The sequence below is a fragment of the Zonotrichia leucophrys genome, chromosome 8, assembly GCF_028769735.1.
Source record: "Zonotrichia leucophrys gambelii isolate GWCS_2022_RI chromosome 8, RI_Zleu_2.0, whole genome shotgun sequence".
NCBI classification, from domain to species: Eukaryota; Metazoa; Chordata; class Aves; order Passeriformes; family Passerellidae; genus Zonotrichia; species Zonotrichia leucophrys.
In genome coordinates this window covers 4,273,706-4,295,901 of record NC_088178.1, presented here as the reverse complement: position 1 = coordinate 4,295,901, position 22,196 = coordinate 4,273,706, and the positions used below count along the sequence as shown (strand labels likewise).

Sequence of the window (22,196 nt, the reverse complement as noted above, 5' to 3'; positions counted from 1 at the left end):
CATGGTGGTGGTTGGTGGGAAGGTGTGGGCTGGGGTTGGGATGAAGTCTCTGGTATCATTGTCAGGGGACTGCAAGCCTGGGAGAAGCTGTGAGGGATTGATGAGCATCTCTAGGCATCTGTGACCTGCTGAGCATTCACTCCACACAAGTGCCACCTGGAGAGAGCCCTGCCTTGCTGCAGTAGCCCTGGGACCCCTGGCTGATCCCTTGTCTGTTCTCCACAGCTGTGCCCACGGTGCCTGTGAGGGATCAGGAACCTGCACGCAGCCTCTGCTTGTTCACGCTGCCAGCCTCAACTGCAGCTCAGATGGCCCCGGGCACATGGTGTGTGCTGTCTCCTGTGAAAAGGGATTTGTCCTCCACTCCAGTGGTGGGAAGAGGCTGGGCTCCATGCAGGTGAGTGGGCCTCAGGATGGCCCATGGGACCAAGACTTACATAAAAAAGATTTAACCATCCTGAGGTGGTTGGAGAGAGCACAGAACACTTTGTTCCTCCAGCCCCAAACTTTTTGCTGCTTTCCCAACACATCCCAGCTCAATGAAACTCCAGTGCAGGACCCCTGTGCTCATGGCTGGTGTTTCTGCTCTGGAGATCCCTCTCTTTCCCTTGCTGCAGTGCTAGTTCTCCCAGTCCACTGTTGTCTGCAGAGCACAGCTCTGCCAGGCTGAAAAGTGCTGCAGGGCATGTCCCATGTCAAGCTGATGCACTCCAACAGAAGGAGAGGTGGATATTTCTGCTCTCCAGATGGGCATTGCTTGGAGGGTTAAACATCCCTGGGATGTTTTCTCTCTTAAAGCTGAAGTTAGTGGCTCAGGAAAAAATGAAGTCATTGCAGAGCAACTATATTTAGAGGCAGCTGAGAGCATAGAGAGCTTTTCTTCCTTTGTGTTGTGTTGCAATAATGGCACAGGGGTCACCGTGAAAGAGTTTGTCCCACTTTCCAGAGGGTTGGGGGTTACCTCATAAAAGCCAGGAGCCAGCACAGCTCTTAGCTATTGACTGAGGAGACCTGGGATGATGTGTCCTTGGGAGCTGCACTGCCTTGGTCTAGGCAGTCACCTTGGCAGGGGGGTAGGCGCACAGTGTCCTGTCCTTGGGCTGTTTCAGGAGGGGGGAACAGGAGTCTCTGGGCCTGAGCTGGTGTTACATGCCAGCCTGAGCCAGAATGTGAACTTGCCTGAGGCAGACAGACAGAAGTGAGTTGGGCTGTGTCAGGAGGGTGACATTTCCTCTCCTTGGAGATCTGCTTGTGACACCTGGCAGGCAGGTTCCCCATGCTGCAGTGTTGGCCAGAGGAGAGGTGAGCACTGGGAAGTGCAGCAGGGCAGCTGGAGATGCACTGCTCATCACTGGGAGTTGTTAATTACATGGCCACTGGGCCTGCCCTGGGAAAACAAAATGTTCCCATTCTCCATAGTGAAACCACACAAAATGAATCTGCCTGGGATGACAGCTTTCCTGTGTCTGGCAGTGAGATGGGAAACTTGTGAACAGAGTTCTACCAAGTGGCTGTCACAGCAGAGGGCAGCTTGCAAGGGCCTTGCCCTGAGCCCTCCAGTGGTATTACAGTGGTGTCTGGCTTGTGAGCCTATTTAGGAAAATGCACACAGCTCTTCTCCTGAGCTCCTCTCCAGCTAGTTCTGCTGCACACTTGGGAGTGCCAGACTGAAATTTAGTGATGTCCTTCAGAGCCACCACATCCAGGTCCAACCAAAACCTGCTGGTTGAGATGATAGGTCATGTGTTCACCTGCACCAGCAGTGTGACTGTACCAGCCATGAAGGGACATCAGGAACATTGGTGTGCAGCCCCTGGCTGAGGGCTGCTCGGCTGGGATTTGCAGTTTGGGAATAGAAATCATTGAACAGTTGGGGTTGGAAGGGGCCTTAACAAATCACTTAGTCCAACCCTCCTGTTGTGGCTAGGAGCACCTTCCACTAAACCAGGTTGCTCACAGCAAACCATCATCCACCCCTCAATTTTGATGAAGTCTGTAGCGCATGTTGACCATATTTAGTGGTGGGATCATCGTGGTTTTTGATCTTGGGCAGTTCTGAGTAAGAAGGGCTGTATAATTAGGATTTGTAAATGAGGTTGTATGATTTCATTGAGGTCTGTAGGCTGAGGCATGAGGGAATTGGTACATTTAGGGAAAAACAATCAACAGAAGAGCTCTCTGACAACAGTTGAAGTAAGACTTGATCTTTTAGGGGAGGAAATTGCAGCACATCCAGCTGGAAATAGCTCAGCTCAAGAAGTTTCAGTGAATCTTGAGGGGACTTTCCTTTTATCCCTGATGAGGACTGGTACCACCCAGACAATGTAGCATGCACAGTGCCTGGATTTTACCCCAAGGCACATTTCCTGCTCTCACAGCCCACGCATCTCCCTGTGAACTGGTCAGGGCTTTGTGATTCACTGTCCAGAGTGGGGAGAAAGGGGGAGGAAAAATATTGGAGCGCTCTCCTCATCCTGAACCCTGGTTGGACCTTTCTGTTGTGGTGGCCCAGCCGTAGATCAGAGCTCTCCTCAGGAGTCTGATGGAGCTTTGCTTTTTCTTCAGCAGGAGGTGGTGCTGACGTGCAGCTGGGGACGGTGGGACAGATCTGTGACTTGTGACCCTGTTGACTGCCGTGTCCCTGCCCAGTCCCTCGTGTACTATGCTGAATTCTCCTGCCCTCTGGGGACCACCTACCTGCAGAGATGCTCCTTCTCCTGCATCCCCCCAGCCAAGCTTCAAGGTATGCTCTGGAGTGTCAACACATTTAACCACCCTTTGTGATGCCACATTTCCATGCCTGTCCCAAGCAGTTCAAACAGAATTTGGAATTTCTCACTTGTCCTGGATTTGCCAGCTGGATGAGATCTTGAGATACTTCCCAAAATGATGGGTATCCCTCCCCCTGGAACAGAGACATCCTAGTGTGAGGATAATTCCCCCTGACTCCCATCCCCTGGCAGGCAGTCCTGATCCATCCACCTCAGGGTGTAGTGATGTCCTCTCCTGATAACTGGTCCAGCCTCCAGTAGTACAGTGATGGAGACAAGAAACATGCAGGCAGACAGAGAGGACTTCAGAGAGCCAGCAGTGGCTCTGTGCCTGGTGGCTGTGGGGAAGCCTGTGGTTCAGGGGGCTGGGGCTGTATGAAGCCGTAGAGACTGATGCCCACAGCTGTAGAGCAGTCTGGGAGATGTTCACCACCCAGACACACCATGGCCTGGCTTTCATTCTGACGACTCCATCAGTAGCCACAGGAATTTCTTGAGCCAAGTCAGAGAAAGAGAGCTACTGTTCTGTCTATGCAGGGGCTGAGCTGGATGGGATTTCAGGGGTAATTGCCTTGACAGCTTCAAGCATTGGGACTTTGTGAGTTTCCACCAGTGCCTTTGCTGTGAAAAAATCACATACAACAAATCATTTTAATGGGTGCCCTACTTTATGGAGACATTTATAGCTGAAATGTATGAGAATTGTTTACTTATTGTAAAAGAAAAACCTTAAATCTAAGGATCAAAAACTGCAGAGATCAGAGAATTAAGGTCCCATTTCATGACAGGGAGGATGATGGCAGATCCCCAGAGTGGGCTGATCAATGGGTAGCATGCAAATGTCAACAACACAAATTCTGCGTGAACTGATGCCCATTGCCTTGGGTTAGTCAACTGAGGCAGAGCTTTAATCTGATGTTGCACCCACAGCTGCCTCTTGGTCCTGCTGCAGTCCCTGGGAGTTTGCCATGGGCTCCCTCTGTGGGAAGGGGTCCTCTCCATGGGCCCCTGGGTGACTTCCAGCATGATGGCTGGAGGTGCTCAGCCAAGGCTGCCAAGCCATGGGGGGAAACTCCTGGAGTCCAGTGACACCACTGAGCCACTGAGGCAGGGACATGCTCTGTGCTTGCTCTCCCCAAAGACTTGCATCCTTACAAGCAAGCTGTCAATACTGACAAATGCTAAGAGTAGGCAAGGAAAGAATGATGTGGCTGTGTGGCTCTTGGAGGTGGGGAGATGACCCCTGGCAGCCTTGACCCATCAGAAGCACAGGTGCTGAGTAGAGATGTGATTTTGTCTCTGGCCCAAAAGTGTTTCTGTAAAAAGAAAGGGATGTTTGAAGGAACCGTAGAGCAGCCTGGCTGCCCCACAAACATGCTGATCCAAACCTCTCACTAGGAATGGTCCCATTCACTCCAATCCAGCGTTTTCCTTGCTCATCAGTTCCCAATGAACTATCCATCATCCACATCATGTAGGTGATGTAGTCCTGGGCACTCTTGCAGGCACCCAGAGCTGTGCAGTTTTGGCCCCCCATTTAGCTGTGTCTGTCAGGGACAACAGAGAGCTGGCCTGTAATAAACCCAAACCTCTAATGATGTGTGCTTTGAATTCCCAGTCACACCAGTGAAGCCTCCTACATCTGTCCTTGTGGCATTTTTCATCCTCCTGACTCTCAGGTTGCCCGGAGAGGTGATGGATTCCTCATCCTTGGAAACATTGAAAGGCAGGCTGGGCAGGGCTCTGAGCTACCTGACCTGGTGGAAGATGTCCCTGTCCTTGGCAGAGGGAGGTTGGACTAGATGTGCTCTAAAGATCCTTTCCAGCCCAAACCATTCCATGGTTTTATGATCTTACACTGCATCTGTAGTAGGGTATGACAGCTTGGTCAGCATAGCTGAGGACAAGCTGCAAAATGAAGGTGGGCTGAACTAAACATGACAGAGCTGTCCTACACTAAGACCCATGGCTGTCCTGAGACACCATGAAAGAGGGCAATTTTAAGGGAAAGATTTGGGGAGATTTGCAGAACCAAGATCTTTTCTCCAGCCTCTAGAAGTTGACCCTACCATACTTTTGTCTGCATTCAAGTATTTTCTGTTCCAGCCTGGCCAAGCAGGCGATGGAGTCCATGGTCTTTGTGTTTGTTGCCCCTTTTGCTATCAGTGTACACTCTAACAAGAGAACTTCTGCTGGTCGCTCTGAGCTCCCCTCAGCAGCTCTCCATTCCTGGCTGAAACGTAACCCCACACACCCTCTGCTTCTCTTTTGGGGTCAGGAACAAACCAGTGGCTCACGTGCCTGGAGGATGGTCTCTGGTCCCTGCCCGAAGCCTTCTGCAAGCTGGAGTGCGAGGCGCCGCCCGCCGTGGCCAACGCCAGGCTCCTGGTGCCGCGCTGCCTGCAGGGCAGCCACGACGTGGGCTCCGTCTGCCGCTACAAGTGCAAGCCCGGCTACCACGTGGCCGACAACGCAGCAGACAAGCCTAAGAAGTAAGTCTGTGGCAGGTCTGTTGTCACCATTCCTTTCCTCCTCCCAGCGTGTGCAAGGAGCAGAGGTGACAGGACAATGGCAGTCTCAAAGTCTGTGGCGGGTCTGTTATCACCATTCCTTTCCTCCTCCCAGTGTGTGCAAGGAGCAGAGGTGACAGGACAATGGTAGTCTCAAAGACCTGGCTTGATAGGTGATAGAAGGCAGAGCAGCTTGCTCTGATCACACAGATTTCTTGAAATACAAGAGGCATTCCCTGGTCGAGGTGAACCTGGTGGGAGCAAGGTGCTGTTGCACACATGAGTGTGTTAAATACTTTAACCTGAAACAAGCAGATCTTCCTGTGCACCTCAATGTATTTGTCACTCTGTGGAAGTTAAGCACCAAATTAAGTGTTTGTGGAATCCCAGGTAATTGGACATTTACAAGATGCTGGCAGATTCCTGGAGCTTCTGTTTTTCCTAAAAGCGATAAAACATGGAACAGAGGGACTGCAAGAATGAATGGCTGCCTTCTGTCAGGGTTAGCATCTCACCCGCTGTGCCTCTTGGCTAAATTTAATATCTCTAGCAGTGGCATTTCAATGGGAGAAGATTTTTCCTGATGCTTCGGGGAAAAATTCCTGGTGGTTCACTAGCCCTGCTCTCAGCCAATATCATGACGCTGGGGGAAAAAGCAGAGTTTTGTCTGTGACTCCTCCAGCCAAAGTCCCCATTGGGTTTGGTCACTAAAGATTCCCTGGCACAGGCTGGGTCCTCCCCAGAGTCTCAATTCTAGCCCAGATCAGGTAATTATGTGTTAATTGTTTAATGCCCCCTTCCAGTTTTAATTGGATGCAGACTTCATCTCTTCTTTGCTCTGGGGTAGAGTTGTTGTGCAGTGGGAAGCAGTTGCCAAATTTCTTGCCTAGTAATGAAGGAAGTGGTTTCTGTAAACAGCTTTTCACAGTGTTAGGAGCATTTCTAGGGCCAAAGGGAACCGAGCAAATGATTATTATGGCAGCAATCACATGGACTGCTTTGCAAGCTCTAGAGCAGCTTTTGTGCCTGTGGCGCTTCAGGCACTGGGCATTCAAACAGATCCACTCAGCTTGCAGAGTGAGGCCCCCTCTGTCCTGCTGCAGCAACTGCTGGTGAAAATGATGACCCCTGGGAGATCTTGAGGCTCCTCTGATGTGTGAGTAACTTCCATATGGGTCTGAGCAGCCTGTGAGAGAAGTCAAGGAAAATCGTGTGAAGCGGTTTACGTTTTCATAGCAATGCATGTTGACATCGTGTTTTCCTCTTTGCAATTGCCACTGCTGCTATTTCATCAGACATCTCTGATGGTGGAATAAAAAACCACATTAACAAAACTAGAAAAAGTATTGCTTTCCTATCATGCAGATTAACTCCTATGTGAGTGGCCCAGCCCAAGGAAAAACCTTTTCTTAGGCTTGTAAATGTCATTGTACCATCTCATCAGGAGCTCTTGGTGACTCTCAGCATGAGTACAAGCCCCTTGGTGTGGTGTAGCAGCTCTTAGCCCTTAGGTCAGTTCCTGGACTGCTGGAAATCCTTCTGGTATCTCAGCCCTGGCAAGGAGAGGGTGGGAGCTGCCAGAGTCAGAGGTTGATCTCTTTGATTGTGCCAGTTTTGGAGAAAGGGAGGTGCTGGGGAATTCTGGAAGGAACCAGCTCGGGTAAGGTGCAGGTTCCTGATGTGCTGGGTCTGAGCTGGTGGACATCAGGTTTTTAGGGTCTCCTGCTGTGTCTTTGGGTTCAGAAATCTGAGTTCTTTGTCTGTTGTCTCCCTGTTGTCCACCAACCCAGCAAGCTCAAGCCTTGCTAAAGGATTTAGTGCCATGCAGGTGTGGAGCTACATAAAGGGGCAAGACTCTCTGTGTGTGCTACGTACTGGACAAAAGTCAAACATAATCTGTGGCTGATACTGAAGGTTCCTCATGCCCACTAACTAGCTTACCCTTGGAAATACAGACAGGTTTCATTTGAATTATTCTTCAAGCTCTAGATTTGCTCCTCGTGTGGAGTTGCCCACCTTCTGCAGGCCTGAACCTCTTTGGGATCCAGCTGTCTCCATGCCAGTGAAGATAATCTTGGACACAGATGTTCATGCAATTGCCTCACTTCTATTTTTTATTTGAATTTTACTGCAGGAGCAGTAAGGATGCTTAGAAAGGGCTGAGGACATAGTTGAAATTCATTTCCCACAGTTTAAGTGAAAGAGAAAGGGGATGAAGAAATCAGTTGTCCCAGAGATGCTTTTGTCTGTTAAACTAGGTGAGGAAAGGCCCTTGGGAAACCATTGCTTCTCAACAAGGGATCCTTGAGGAAATACTGATTGTGTAATCACAATCCTGCCAGAAAGTTGCTGCCTTCCTGCTGGCAGGTTCATCTGACTGACAATGCTGACATGAAGGGTAATGCTTCTTTGCCTCTTCCTAAAGGAGGTCTGTTATCAGCCTGGAGAGGCTCCCAGCTGCCAGGCTACTTCACTTCTAATTCCACTGTAAGGTAGCAAGGGGAACTTAACAGTGCATTTGTGCTTTGTGATGGGAACTTTCTGGATTTAGGCAGAACCTGTGCCATGGCTGTACCAGCCCAACACCTGGATCACACAAAGATATGAGCTGTCAAGGAGAAATGTTCAGCATCGCCCAGAGCTGTAGCATTGAAAAGTGCTGGCCTGAAAGCCAGGGGTCAGATACTCTGGGCAAAACACATCACCCCACAGTGCTCCTTGCTGTTGCTTCCAGCATGAAGTGCCATCTGAAGCAATCTCTGACAGGAATAGACAAGTTGGATGGGGCTTGGAGAAACTTGGTCTAGTAGGTGTCCCTGTCCACGGCACGGGGGTTGGAATAGGATGGTCTTTAAGGTCTCTTCCAACCCAAAACAATACCATGATTGTGTGATTGTGCTCCCTTAAGGAGCACTCTAATGTTGAGAGGATGCTCTCAGTTTGGGGATCTAAAAGGTCAGACCCTTCAGGGGACTTGTTTCACTTGCCAGATGTGGGATGATTCCTTGGAGAGAAGAGATTTGGGGATCTCAAAGCTGCCTTTGTGAGGGCTTGAGCTCCATCTGCTAGCTTGAAGGAATGAAGCAAAGAACCACTTTGGTATTTTCAGGCAGATTTGAGAGTCTCAGCCTGCATTTTGACCAGAGATCAAGGAAGCCCAGCACAGTCCCCAGTCAGCTTCCATGGAGATGTCAGCCCCTCTTCCCTCTCTCCCTGTTCAAAAACAGCAGAGACCATGGAAGAGGGAGAGGAGGTGGGAGAATGTGGAGGAGAAAATGGGGACTGGAAACAAAACAAAGTTCACAGTGGAACAAGCAGGACAGCCTAATCCAGGAGCACCAGGCAGTCATGTGGTGGGCACAAAGGCACTCCCTGCCTCTGCCTGTATCTGCCCCCTTCCAGATAAAGGGCAAATACAGCTGTGGGAGCCAAGGAGCCAGGTAAAGAAAACACAGGCTGCCAACCAGGTTCCTGTCACTTCCACCTCTAAGATCTCTGAGCATTTACAGCCCAGGTTGTCCAGGCTGTTTGGAGGGAGCACAGCAGTGGAGGGTCCTACACACTGCTGCATCTTTCTTTGAATTTACTGACAAATCTCTCTCCTTCCCCCCTATTTTTTTTGAAGCCATCAGTATCCTGCCATAGGAGATGAGGCTTTAGGTTCATTTGTCACCAGCAAACCCACTCCCCCCAAGCTGGCTGCCTCAGAAGATGGCTGGATCCCTGCATGTTCAGCTCCTGGAGCTGAGCATGTGCTTGTGCCTTCACCTCAGGTACAGCCCTTGCTGGCCTCAAACACCTCCCTTGCCTCCTCTGTCCATTAGGCTTGCCTGGTTGGAGGGCTGACTCTGATTTTCTTGGCTTCCTTGTTAACCCTCAAGAAGTGCCACTGACCCAGATCAGAAGAAGTTGCAGGGTGAGAGGGGATCCAGAAATTTCCAGCTCCTGTGAAGTTGTGTACATTTATGTATATACTTTTTTTTTTAAAGCCTTTCCTTTCCCTTCAGTTCATGCTTCCACATGAACTGCTTGTTTCACATGTGTGGGAGTGGTCCACACCTCACCCTCTACCCTGGGGTCAGCCTGGGCTAACTGTGTTTGAAGTCCCTGGGTTGAGCATCCACAGCAAGGTGGTCTGGGGGGGTGTGCAGGTTTGGGGGGAGCTGTGAGAGGCCATACATGGCCTGGCTGTGACACCACATCAAATGAGGAGCCCTGTGAGGATGATGGGGCTGCAAACCACAGCCTGCACCTGAGCAAACTGCAGCTGCCACAGCGTGTCCTCCCTGGGCCTGACCCATCTCCCTGGGCACAGGGCTCCTGACGTGACCTGGAGAGCAACAGGGAGGGGCAGTGGCCAGTGAAAAGTCATGTGGACCATGCTCCTGGTCTTTAAAGGAGTTTGCTCAGTGCCTGAGGGATTGCTGTCATAGTGACTTCATACCAGCAGTTTGTTTCTATCTCCATAACCCCCAGTGCTTTGCCCCTTCCAAGTCCTGCAGCTGGATCATACCCTGTGAGCCAGTAGGTTCAAGAAGGGGAAAATGCTGTTTGTGGAGCTGGACATCCAACATGGATTAGTACCTCTTAGCATGTGCCTTTGTTTACCTTTAAACTTGGGCGGGGCAGAGCATTCAGTCAGATTTGGGAGAAGGCAAAGTCTGATGGGGACATCTTTGCAAGGCAGTGACTGCCATCCTCATGGAAAGGGAAGGCAAACAAGGAAGTTAAATGAGGAATGGAATGAAACCACAGATGCCTACAATGGAATCCAGAGTTCCTCCACCTCACCAGTTTTCTGAAATACTTCATAGCTGCAGTTCCCTTAGTTAATTCAAGGCTGCTGCTGTAGGAGTGATGTTGCAGCAACCCTCACTGCTCGGGTGCTCACACCACAGCCATCCTCACTTCCCAGGTGGGCTGCAGGGAAGATTTGTGCAGAGCTCTGTGCCAGTGGACTTGCTGCATGCCATTCCCTACCATGCCTGCCTCTGTGTTACCTGCATTCACCTGGGGAGGAACCCACTGTCCCTTTATACAGTCACAAAAACCAGATCCCTGATTTCTGAAGGGAAAAGGGGACTCTCCAAGAGCTACAAATATTTTAAAATATGAGAATGCTGCAAAAACCTTTAAAATGTCTCATCCAGGAGTTCCCAGCAGAAATCTGAGAGGGAGCCACCCCTGGTCTGGCAGCAGGATGCAGATGGGGTCCCCTTGCTTCTCCAGCCTGTGTGACCCTGTACCATGTGTGGAGGCACAGCTGGGTGGCCTCACTCAATGTCATGACCCTGCTCCAGGTGTTAAGGGGCACATGGGTGGCCTCACACTCTGTCTGCTGCCTCTCAGAACAAGGGGCAATTTAGTGCCTTCCCCCAGGGGTTCCTCTAACCCCTGGCGGCCCCCTCCACATACCTGTGGCAGGCCATAAACTCCCTAACGTGGTGCCTGGAGCCCTGCCTGCTGGCACCCATGCTGGGAGAGGGCAGGGGCAGGCACTGGAGTGGGCTGTCTAGTTAAGGAGGCTTTTCCCCCACTAAAGGAATGGGGGAAAAGCCTCCTTAAGGATAGAGCAATCACCTTTGGCTCAGGTAAAGCCCATCAGGGCAGTGACATGTCCTCTGCTGAGACAGCAGTCCTGATGCCTCAGCAGTTTCGATGCCTCTGTGTAAAAGTTGTGGTGTCTCTATCACTGCCAAGGGACAGTGAAAAGTGGGTGGGCTCTGCTCCTGGACTTTTTCTTTCTTTTCTTGGCAAGTAGCTCGTGTCTGGGCTGTTTTAGCAGCATAGGATGGTACTGGTCTGCTGCAGCCCCTTGGCCAGAGCAGGATTGACAGATCTGGCTGGAGTACAAAGAGGAGCCTCAGGAGCAGCTGGGCACAGGCCAGAGGATTTACTGGTGGAGGCAAACTCCATCCAGCAAAGTATGCAGCTACTGGCTGGGGGACAAAGCAGAGCAGGACCTGCAGGGACTGTGGGAGGAAGGGTTTAGGGGCACCACAAGAGGTGGGGAGCAGTGGGGTGGCAAGTGCAAGGGAATTGCATCCAGTGCTCCTAGATGGGTGCAATCCCCCCAGGGAGGAGAAGAAAAGGTCCTGGTTAAGCATGGGGTGTCCCTTTGGGAGATATGCCCATGGTGAGGGATTATATAGTATGGGAAAGTCCTACACAAACTGGGCATGATGGTTCTCTGGGAGAGATGTCTTCAGTCTGCTCCTGATATCTGTGGGATGCCTGGCACAGCCAAGGTGCAGCGTTTGGGGTTCTGCAGGCCAGCCTGGTGTCTGTGTTTCCCCAGGAAGTTCCTGAAGGTGCAGTGCCTGGAGAGTGGGCAGTGGGAAGAGGGACACTGCGTGCCCGTGGTCTGCCAGCCCCCGCCCCCCGTCTTCGAGGGCATGTACAACTGCACGCAGGGCTTCGAGCTGGACAGCCAGTGTGTGCTCAGCTGTGAGCAGCAGGGACAGCAGGTGAGTCTGGGGGAGGCACATGCTGACCACACCTCGTGTTTCAGCAGCTACAAACTGCAGGGCTCCCTGTGCCCTGCTGTGCCGAGGGGCCCTGCAGCAGTTTGACCCATCCCCAAGGCCAAATACCCTTTTACCACCAAGGAGCAGTCCCTCTACAAGCCCAAAGGCTGGTCTTGCTGGGCCCCATACATGGCACAAGGTGCACCACTGCCTGGGGATGCTCACCTGTGTGACGGTGTTCACAGGGGTCTCAGGTTGAGGGAAGAGATGAGCATCTGACTCCATGTTTCATAAGGCTTGATTTATTATTTTATGATATGTATTACATTAAAACTATACTAAAAGAATAGAAAAAAGGATTTCATCAGAAGGCTAGCTAAGAATAGAATAGCAAAGAATGATAAAGGCAGCTGTCTTGGAGACTCTGTCTGAGCCAGCTGGGCTGTGATTGGCCATTAATTACAAACATCCAACATGGGCCAATCACAGATGCACCTGTTGCATTCCACAGCAGCAGATAATCAATGTTTACATTTTGTTCCTGAGGCCTCTCAGCTTCTCAGGAGGAGAAGAAAAGGATTTTTCATCAAAGATGTCTGCTCCTGCTCCCTGGAAAGCAGTGGTCCTAAGCAAGCTGGCTTATCTTGTGTGAAAATGGTCAGAAAGTATAAGTAGGGGGTTTCCAGTAAGTTTTGGGAGCTGCTGTGAAAGCATTCGCTTTAATGATGGGCAAGCTTGCTGCAGCAGTTGTGCTCACCAAGGGGCTTCCCTGGCCATGGAAGCTGCTGCCTGCCTGCTCTTCCACACAGGTGGAATGCTTGGAAAGGGGCTTGTCAGGAGAAGGGTGGCTGATCCCTCTGGTGGGATCCAACAGCAGCTGGGAAACAATTGCAGTCCTGGTCATAGGCTGGGCCAGATGGCTGCAGCCCAGCTGCCTTGGGGAGCTTTTCTCTGGTGGGAGGGGTGTCCTTGCACACAGTGCTCCCCAGAGATGGGCAGTGGGCAGGCAGGGTGGGTAACACCAGCTGCTCTCCCTCTGCTTTGCAGGTTCCCATCGTCTGCACTAAGGAGGGCTTGTGGACAGAGGAGTTCAAGCTGTGTGAGAGCTTGCAGGGCACCTGCCCACCACCCCCAGAGCTGAACTTCGTGGAGTACAAGTGTGAGCAGGGGCATGGCATAGGTGAGGGCAGATGAAAACCAAACTTTGTGTTGACTCAGTAATCCCAGAGAGCTGATACTCACAGCAGACTATAGATGGACTCTTCCTGTACCAATCCCCAATTAACAGAAAAAATAAATCCTGTTTTCTCTTCCATGATCTTTATAAACACAGAGCCAGGAAGGTTTTACCCTTGTGCTCACCCTGCACTTCTGGGCAAGACCCAAATCTAAAGCTGTCTCTAGCATTAATCATCTCTCTTTTCAGAAGCAGCAGGGATTGTCTTTAGGGCAAACCCAGCTTTTTGCACATTTTCCTGATCTGGAGCCCTCCATCTTTCCTGAGGTCTCTCCACTTGCTACCACTGCTGCTGTTTGCAGGGTTAATGTGACAGGTCCCAGACAAAAGCCATAAAAGCTGCAGTGACAATTGAGTGTAACAGGGCACTTTCACCAGAGGAGGGACCGCATCATCCATTTCTGTCTGCAGGAACTGGATGCTTTGTGCTGTCAGGAAAACCTGAAACACTCAGCCTTGGTTGTTGCATCTGGTCTAGCATCCCACTGGGCAGGGTGCTTGAGCTCAGCCCATATCGCTCTGAAGGAAACACACCAGTCATCCCAGTCTGGTCAAACTAGGCTGAGGACAGTCTAATATCAGGGACTACTGAGGTTAAGCTCAGGACAGACCTGATTCAAGGCTAGGATCAAGACTAGGACTGGGATCCCACTTGTTTTTCTAAGGTGGTTTCTGCATTTTTTTTTTTATTCCTGTGTCATGGGAAGGCAGTGGGGATTCTCTGTGGTGGAAAAATTAGAGACACTTCTTAACAGGTCAGCAAACGTCATGTAACATCTAGGCCAGACTTATTTCCATGCTGGGTCCCATGTCCTGCAGTCAAGGTTGGAATTTTTCTCTTAGGTTGTGTTCAGTTTTCCTTTCATCTGTGAGAAGAGGATTGGGCACAACTCCTGTAGACTCTAGCATAATTCAGGATTTGGGGAGGGAATTGCTGTCCCAGGCTGGGAGATAAAGCGTCCTCTTTACATCTCTCTACCATCAGTGTGGCCTCCTACAGGACATTGATGCTTGGCTCCAGGTAATGTCCTCAAGGCTCTCCCTCCTCCCACAGGTGCTGTGTGCATTCCTTCCTGTATCATTCCTCCCAGTGACCCGGTCATACTGCCCAAAAATGTCACTGCTGAGACAATGGATCACCGGCTGCAGCCCACCAGAGTCCAGGTAAAAGGGGGGGAGAATTCTTCTAGCAGGGGCATTGCTGGCATCACAGAGAGGGAACCTCCCTCCCTCTCCATCTGGTGTTTTAACCCAAAACCTCTGCCTCAGGTGAAGAAGGGTAAGGCTTGTAAAGACAAGCAGTGGATGCTCTCGTATTCCAAAGTTCAGCACAGTTATCAGCTCCCAAGCCAGCTTTCCAGGAATTGCATGATACCACAATATATGAAGTTTTAATGCAAGAATCCCACTGATTTTTCAGGATGTGCTGTGTGCCTAGACCTGTTAAGCTACTGTTTATTGTCAGCCAGTGTGCTGGGAGAGCAAAAGCTGCCTCTGGCACAGTGTAAGCCTGGGTCCCCACTTACCTGGCAGCAGAGATGCAATCCTAGGCAGGCATTTCCCTGCCAAGGAAGAGGCAGGGCACTGTCAGCTGAAAGGTGTCTGCAGCTGCCAGGACCTGCTGGCCGGCTGGGTGCCTCTGCTGCTGGAACAGGGGAGCCTTTCCCTCCCCACTTCTTACTCATTTTGTAGGCAAAGCAGCTCAAATAGCTCAAATACTTTGGATCCTCGTGGTACGACTTTACCAAAAAGCAGCTCTGCCGGGGTAATATTTCTTAAAATAAAAACGAGATGTATAAGGAAGGAGGTGGAACAAAGAAAAGCAAACAATCCTCCCAGGAGCCAGTGCTCCCATCCAAATGCTTTCCCCTCCTCCTGGGAAGCCGCAGGAGGCCCAGCATCATGCCTGTGGATACTCCTGTGCACTGCCTTGAATCAGACCCGCGGCTGCCGGGGGGGCGAGGATGCCTGGGGCATGCGGGATGGTGAAGCACGAGCCTTGGAAGGAGTCCTCGCCTTTGAGGGATCGCATGGCTTGGCCCGTTGAGGCAGTGGTGTTCAGCTTCCCTTTCACCACCCCTGCAGGCTTTCGTGCAAGGGAGGCATTTTGCAGAGAGGAGACACTATTTTAAGAAGGAGCTCTGTCCTTTGCCAGGAGCTCTCTCCCCAGACCATCTTGTTTTCCTCTCTGTCCTGGCTTCTGTCTCCGCTCCCCACTTGGCTCCCCCAAGCCTCCAGCAGTTTGCTGTTCCCGGGAGCTGCCATGCTCCATCAGATGGAGAGGATGGGACAAACAACACAGGGAACTGCACAGGCCACTCAGAGAAGGCACAGTCCTGTTCTGCTTTCAGCTCTGATTCATTGCATGCCACAGCTGAGCAGGTTTGTCTCTCTGCCCTTATTTCCCAGCCTGGAATATGAGTATACTAATATGAGTATGCTAAAATGGCATCTGAGTTGCACAACAGCCACATACAAAGCAGCTCCATGGGGTTGGGATGCACGCATCCTCTTGGCTGAGCAGGATCTGGTGGGCTCTGGAATTCCCCAGTCTTCGCCCCATTAAGCTGGCTCTCTCTGGGGCTGGCCGAGGAGGGCCAGGACCTCATCCTGCTCCAGCCTCGTCACAGTCTGGACCAAGGATGCTGAAGTAAAGAAGGACCTGGAGCTGGTTTGTGTGGGCAGAGCTGCCCCATTCCCCACCTGGGAATGCTGGAGCCAGTCTTCCTGCCCCTGAACATATCAAACAAGGCTGGGAGCAAACACACCTACCCCTCTGTGCAATTCCCGTGCTGTGAAGGGCATCCTAGGACACTTTCACAGGCCAGATGCTGTTTTATGGGGCCTCAGATTTCAAAGCCTGCCTGAGCTTTACAAGGAGGAAATTGCATGTGTGGTGGGGCTTTTCTTCCCCCTGTGTAATCATCAGTGTTCCCCACAAACCCCAGCTAAATGAGCAGTGTGGAGTGTTCCAGAGCTGGAAAACTGAGCCCTTCACATCTTGCTCTTGTGTCCATCTGGCTGCAACAGCTGAGTTTGTAAATACCAGTGAGAACCTCAGAGTGACCGTCAGCCTGGTGTATCTACTTCAAGTCAGGTCTGGGGACATGAGTCCTCCCTCCCAGGATGCAGTTTTCAGAGCCTGAGCAGGGATCAGTGAGCCAGTTGTAGGTACTGTGTAGGTACTGAATACTTGTAGGTACTGAATTCACCAGCTGGTGAATTCAGCATCACACAGAGATATGATGGTAGATTCCAGCCTCTTGTGGCTGCTTACCCCCAGCTGGTCAAGTCAGACATAATGGTGGCACTGCCAGCCAAACACACTTCTCAGGTAGTCTCTGTCCTTTCCGTTTGTCCTCTTCCAGTTTTGTATCAATATAGAAATATAGGATCACTAAGGCTGGAAAAAACTTCCAGGATCAGCAAGTCTAACCAATATACATCTCCATATACACACATGAGGTGTGTGTATATCTGGCCTCTGCCTTGAACAATGTGCCCTGGTCTGTGGGTTCCTGGGTGCAGCTACCCTGGATTTGCTGGTCCTGGGGGTGTCAGTGCCGTTCTGCCCCACAGTGAATAATGCAGTGCTGCAGGAGATTCTCTAGCTCCAGAACACACTGCTGGCTGTTTTCCTCCCTCATCCACCTCAGCTAACTGCTGCCTTCTCCTCCTCTCCAGAACATCGTGTGCACGGGCAGGCTGCGGTGGTACCCGGACCCCTCTGTCATTCACTGCATCCAGTCGTGTGAGGTAAGCCCTCCCTGTCCCCAGCTCAAGCTGCCTGCTCCTTCCAGGAGAGCTCCTGCCACTGAAGACCTGTTCCAGCACAAACCAGACACCTTTGTCCTTATGTTTGCTCCGAGCTGGGCTTGCTGGATGAGCAGAGATAGCAGAGGAAGCACCCTTGGGTAGAGTCCCCACAGCCAGGATGGTGCTGGGGAGCAAGAGCTGCACAATAACCCATTTCCTCCCTTGCCTGCTTCTTTTTGGCCAGCCTGGGCAGAATATTCTAGCAAAAGGATTTCACTGGCAAGGGGTATCCCCCAAAAGCCTGAGCTGACTCCAAGCTGGAATGTTTCCCTAACCAGAACCGCAGTTCTAGAGTAACATGGGTCCAGAAAAGCCCTGTGTGACTCACCTGTCCAAATCAAACAATCAGGATTTCCAGCCTTGTGTATGCAAAACAAACTGCTTCTGAAGAATCTGCAGACAAAGAATTCCTTGCAGAAATTGGTTAGCCACTCATTTAGCTTTGAATAATGACCAGGCAGGAGAAAATCATAGGCAGCCCGGAGTCAGTTCACAAAGGAAATTAAAAATAGGCAGTCTTTGTCAAGCACTAGTTGTTATTATGATTGAGGATAAAAGGAAAAAGGGGGGAAATTTTGGAATGTTGTATGCTGAAAATTTGGGATTTTTACCAAAAAGGAAAATGTAAATGGAGTTTGCACACCAAAAATAGCTTTGGGGTTTGCTGATTGTATTTTTTTCTTGTGCTCATTTCAATGCAATGATTGCTTTTCCTTGCTGGTTCTGCTGAGCTCAGCTCTTTGTGGACTGCAGTGTGGGGGAAAGGGCAATGTTGCAGGGGGCACGTCCCCAGGAAGGAAACCTCATGGTCTACAGAAGGTGCAGCAATTATTTCCCAAATTTGATGCCTGTGTTGTGCCTGTCTACTGCAAGACAGGCAGAAAGAGTAGGGGAATGAGGTGCTGTGTCCCTGAGAGGTGTTTGGTGATTGAGTACCAGAAGTTAGTGATTCTCTGACATTTTGGGAGCTCTGTGTCTTCTAAACCACATCTTTTAGCACAAATCTGGGGTAATGTGTTTGAAATGGGATGGCTTAAGTGGAAGAGCAGACCAGATGGTTGAGTGATTGTCTCTGTGGTGGTTCTGCTAGCAAGGGAGAATTTCTTGTGCTCTCTGGGACTAGGTCCTTTCAAAAAAAGAAGCCAATGGAGTGTGAGGTGTTTCTTCTTCCCTTCCTGTGCAGCTCAGGTAACATGAAGCTGACACAATTGTGAGGCCTCTCCCTCAGGCTCAGGTGCACCAGACTGACCCTAGTGTTTCCTCCTCTGTGGTTCCTGTGCTTCACCTTGGGTCTGTGTTCAGTGAGAGTTCCCATAAGGAATTATGAAAAATGCCAGTTTATTTGTCTGTGTGTGTGAGAGACAGACACACTGAGTTCCTGAAGTCCCAGTGTAAGTCCCTGTGCTCTCATCAACCACTCAAACATGCTCACAGCCAACATAAGCTCCTTCTGTTCCTATCTGCTTGTCGCCCTCCTTTACTCTTAGAAAGCAGCCCCAGGCAGGACTCTTGGCACACAGGAGGTTAACCAAGCCAAAATCTTGCAGTGTCCCACCAGAAGATGGAGAGATTCCATGTTCTTCGTCTTTGTAGACTTTTAAATGCTTTTTCTGCTTTCAATTACTGTTTCATCAGGAATGACCAAGCAGTCAGTACATGTTCTTCCATCCCAGGTCCACCAAAGCCCTCCATAAAGATTCCTTGTTGCTGGAAATGTCTCTTTTGATGGGACACAGGACTATATCTGCTGTTTCTGCAGTTGCATCAGTCTGGCAGTTCAGATATCCTGAGCTCAGCAAGTACACCCAGATCTTTCTCTTCCTCCTTTGTTTCCAACTGATGAGCACCAAGCTAACAGCAGATGTTTTGCTATCAGTACAAGAGCTTGCCCTTCAATTTTATAGAAGAGAATGTCGTCTTGTTTCTCTCTCTAGTCCTTCAGGTCATCTAACTATTTATTTAAATGTCCTGATCCTCCTCTGTGGAACAGTGCCTTCTTCCTTGTTAGCACTTGCATCAGGGCAGGCCTATTCTTAAGGTCACAGTCACTCACTGTAGCACTAATGAAGATTCATCCTCAGATAGTGTCATTTGCCCTTAAGCTCTCCTTTTTGATGCAGCTCCCAGCCTCCTCCTCATCCCTGTTGTCCTTATCACTTCTCATACATGTCTCGATTGATTCTTTTCCATGTGTTTCCTCCTAGGGTGCTGCAAGCTGTTGAGGTTGGACCAATAATCCATATTTTCCCAGATAACTTTTTTGCCCCACATGAGTTTCATAATAGTCATTGTTTTGCTGTAAAGAGTAGCTCTTACTGAAAGTGCCTCAAAGTATTGCTCTGGGAGCTGCTGCAGGGAGATGTCACCAATCTCCCCATTTGACCACAGAACACTTTGAATGTTGTTTCTACCTCATCTCTGCTGACTTTCATCCTCATTCCTGGTCCTCTCTGCCCTTCTCCTTGTGAAGAAAAACTCTGCAGTTCTCAGAGGCTGTTTCACTTCCCCCAGTTCCTTGTGGATATGGAGGTATCCCACAGCAGGAGCAGGATAGGAGCAGAATAGAGAAAGAAAGTGTACTCTGTCCTCACCGCATGGCAGCCCCCCTCACACACATGATTCAGCTTCACTTGCCACAGGTCATATTAGTCCCAGCTTCCCTCTCATTTCATAGGAGCCCCTCAGTGGAGACTCCTCATTTAAGAGCCCAGACTCTGCCATCTTTGGGCAGTGAAATGCTGTTCCAGTGGGCTGTCCATGTCACCTCAGGTCTGAGTCACCCCTTGGAGATTCCATTGTCTCTCCATTGACTGCCAAGTGTGTGTTGGATCAGGAAGTTTTCTCTTCTGGATGCCACGGTGCAGGGAGCAACCCTACATAACAGAAATCCAGGTCACCTGGCAGCTCCTCCTGTCTCTCTCTGGTGGAGTCACTTCAGGCCGGGGCATGGGAGCAGTAGCCAAGGCCCAACCTTCCCAGCTCCATCTGGAGCTCTGCCTCATATTGGAAAGTCCAGGTCACCATGCAATGGCATTAGAGGGACTCTCACTCCCTCCCTCCCTAAAGAAGGACTGCATCTTTATCCTCTGCTGGCGGTGGATCAGCCTGCCTGCTCATCCCTGCGCTCCTCTCCCACCTCCGTTCTCTTTCCGTTAATCTGGTCATCCATCTGCCTCCCTCTCTCTTGCTGTGCCTTGCCAAGTTCCCCAGTGCTGGAGCAGTGAGGCACGTACGTCAGGGAGGGAGGGAAGGAGGGAGGGAGGGATGCAAACCCTTCCAGGAGCCCGTCAGGAATTCGAGTTAGCGCCGAGCGCACTTTGCCTTTCGAGGGCCAGCGGAACATCTCGTCCCCTGCCATCAGTAGAAAAACAGATGGCGGCACCAAGGGAGGGGGCTTGGGGCTGTCAGGAGAGGCGAGTGGAGGAGGAGAGAAACACCTCCTTCCCACCATGGGTTGGGAGGAGGTGTTTTTGGTCCTGGTGGTGTGTTTGACTGCTGTGAGGGAGGTGTTTGCAGCGTCTGGATCACGCTCTCCTAAGCCATCCCAAGGTGACCACCCCTGATGCATCATCCTCCTGTGCTCAAAAGCAAGTGAGACTGTTGACTTCAGAGGAAGAGACAGCATGTACAGAGATCCAGGTTGCTTCCTTGGACTGTTCCTGCCATGGTCCAAAGCAGTCTGTGCATGAGCATAGCTGCTATAGGGCACCTCCTAGTCTGTGCCATGCCCTACACCTGCACCCCTCTGTCCCCACCACAGTACTTCACACTGTAGATGGGGTTTAGGTGGAACAGTTCACTTGTTTCATCATCATTGTGTTTACCCAATGTTATTCACAGGGCAGGGTAACCACCATTGTCGTGCTCAAATGCACTCAGGGAAAGCCAGGCTGCTCTTGCAGTGACCAGAGTGAACTTGGGCAGCCAACACATTGTGCAACATGCTGGCCTCCTTCTCACCTCCAGCTTTATGTCATTATGTGCAGGTAGCAAATGGTTAATTGGAATGGACTTGGACTTGAGATCTCTGCCTCATGCTCTGGATGAAGACGGGCAGAGAACAGCACTCTGTTGTGAGCATGAGCTGCAGGGAATTTCTCAGGTCTGCCTTGCATGAGGACAAGGTCTCACTGCCCTCTCGTGTTGCTGGTCATGTTATCACAATCGTAAAACATGAATCTGTTCTGTTTTGTGGTTTTCCTGAGATATTACAATGGAAATGATGAAATAGGGACTGAAGTGTGTTTGTGGTTGCAAGTTGTGCCTGAGTCTCTTGATCCAACAGGTAGTGAAGCACCCTGAAGGATTCTTAGCTCTTCCCACCAGCATGCACAAAACCCTCACTCAGCACATCTCTGGCTTGTATCCAGCATTTCTCAGTCAGAATTAACTCTTTGGAAGTCATATGCAATAGGGATGGTGAGGAGTGTCCCTAAAATCTGCTGTTCTCTCATGTGATAGGAGTCAGGGTGACACTTGTCCCCTGGGACAGCACTGCAGCTGGGCTCCAGCTGCCTCTGCTCCTCAGTCTCAGTGGGGCTGGAGACCCATGGTTCTCACTCATCCCAGACTTGTGGGTCTCTGATTTTGTACCATGGCAGAACTCAACACAGGAAACTTGTAAGAACTGTGTTGCTGACAGAATGCTCTGCTTCAGGAAAGATTGTCTTCTGTACTTCTGAGGCTGAAGGCAATGAGGACCACAGGCATCCCAGCTGCATCAAGGAGACTCTAGAGCAACTACAGCAGTGTGGCCAGAATTTAGTCACCCTCTCATGATTCACACATCTTTCTTCTTTCTTGGGCCAGGCAGTGTGCTCTACCTTCCACCCTGTTTAATATAGCTTTTACAGTGAGAAGGCATGAGGAGCAAGGGCTGCAGGTAGTGGTCACTTCTGCATCAGACCTGACCTCTGACTGGTGAAGGCAAAGCCCTTCATGCTGGGGAGGAGGAAGGCAAGGTGGGGAGTTCTTTACATACCTGCTGGGTACATTTTCATCCTGCTTTTGGCATGGGTGGTGTGACCTGCTCAGCATGGTATGTAGCCAGTAGTGGTGGAGCCCCAAAGAGGTGGAAGCAGCCTCAGCTTCCCCAACCACATTGTGCCAGCAGCCCTGCACTTGGGATGTGCTGACCTATGGCTGCTTCTCTGCCCTCTGCAGCTCAGGTGCTTTCCCCTCATCCCCATCCATGTCCCACTTTCCCCCTCCCGGCAGTCACAGTCGTGCAGCCAGTGGTACAGACGGAGTGGAAAACCACTGAAAGCACCCGCTGAAATAAAAATCAATGAGTCGTTTCTGATAATAAACATCCCCAAGCACAGCCCAGCCAACTGCTCTTCCAACACGAATATTCATTCCCCTTCAGCTCCTTCATCCCTTGTACATTGTTTTT

General features: G+C 50.6%; 1 protein-coding gene across 6 annotated transcripts in view; it reads left to right on the top strand.

Annotated features, from left to right (window-relative positions):
- Window positions 1-22,196, top strand: part of PAPPA2 (pappalysin 2) — an 87,759-nt gene that overhangs the window by 55,406 nt on the left and 10,157 nt on the right. For 4 of the 6 annotated variants that reach the window (XM_064719468.1, XM_064719467.1, XM_064719469.1 and 1 more), the window contains exons 14-20: window positions 226-397; window positions 2,566-2,743; window positions 5,050-5,263; window positions 11,580-11,748; window positions 12,796-12,928; window positions 14,040-14,149; window positions 16,670-16,741. In XM_064719468.1, the coding sequence (XP_064575538.1) occupies window positions 226-397; window positions 2,566-2,743; window positions 5,050-5,263; window positions 11,580-11,748; window positions 12,796-12,928; window positions 14,040-14,149; window positions 16,670-16,741 (1,048 nt within the window). Of the gene's footprint in view, window positions 1-225; window positions 398-2,565; window positions 2,744-5,049; window positions 5,264-11,579; window positions 11,749-12,795; window positions 12,929-14,039; window positions 14,150-16,669; window positions 16,742-20,787; window positions 20,893-22,196 lie in introns of those variants that run through there. The other 2 variants (XM_064719473.1, XM_064719471.1) reach the window with 2 other exon arrangements.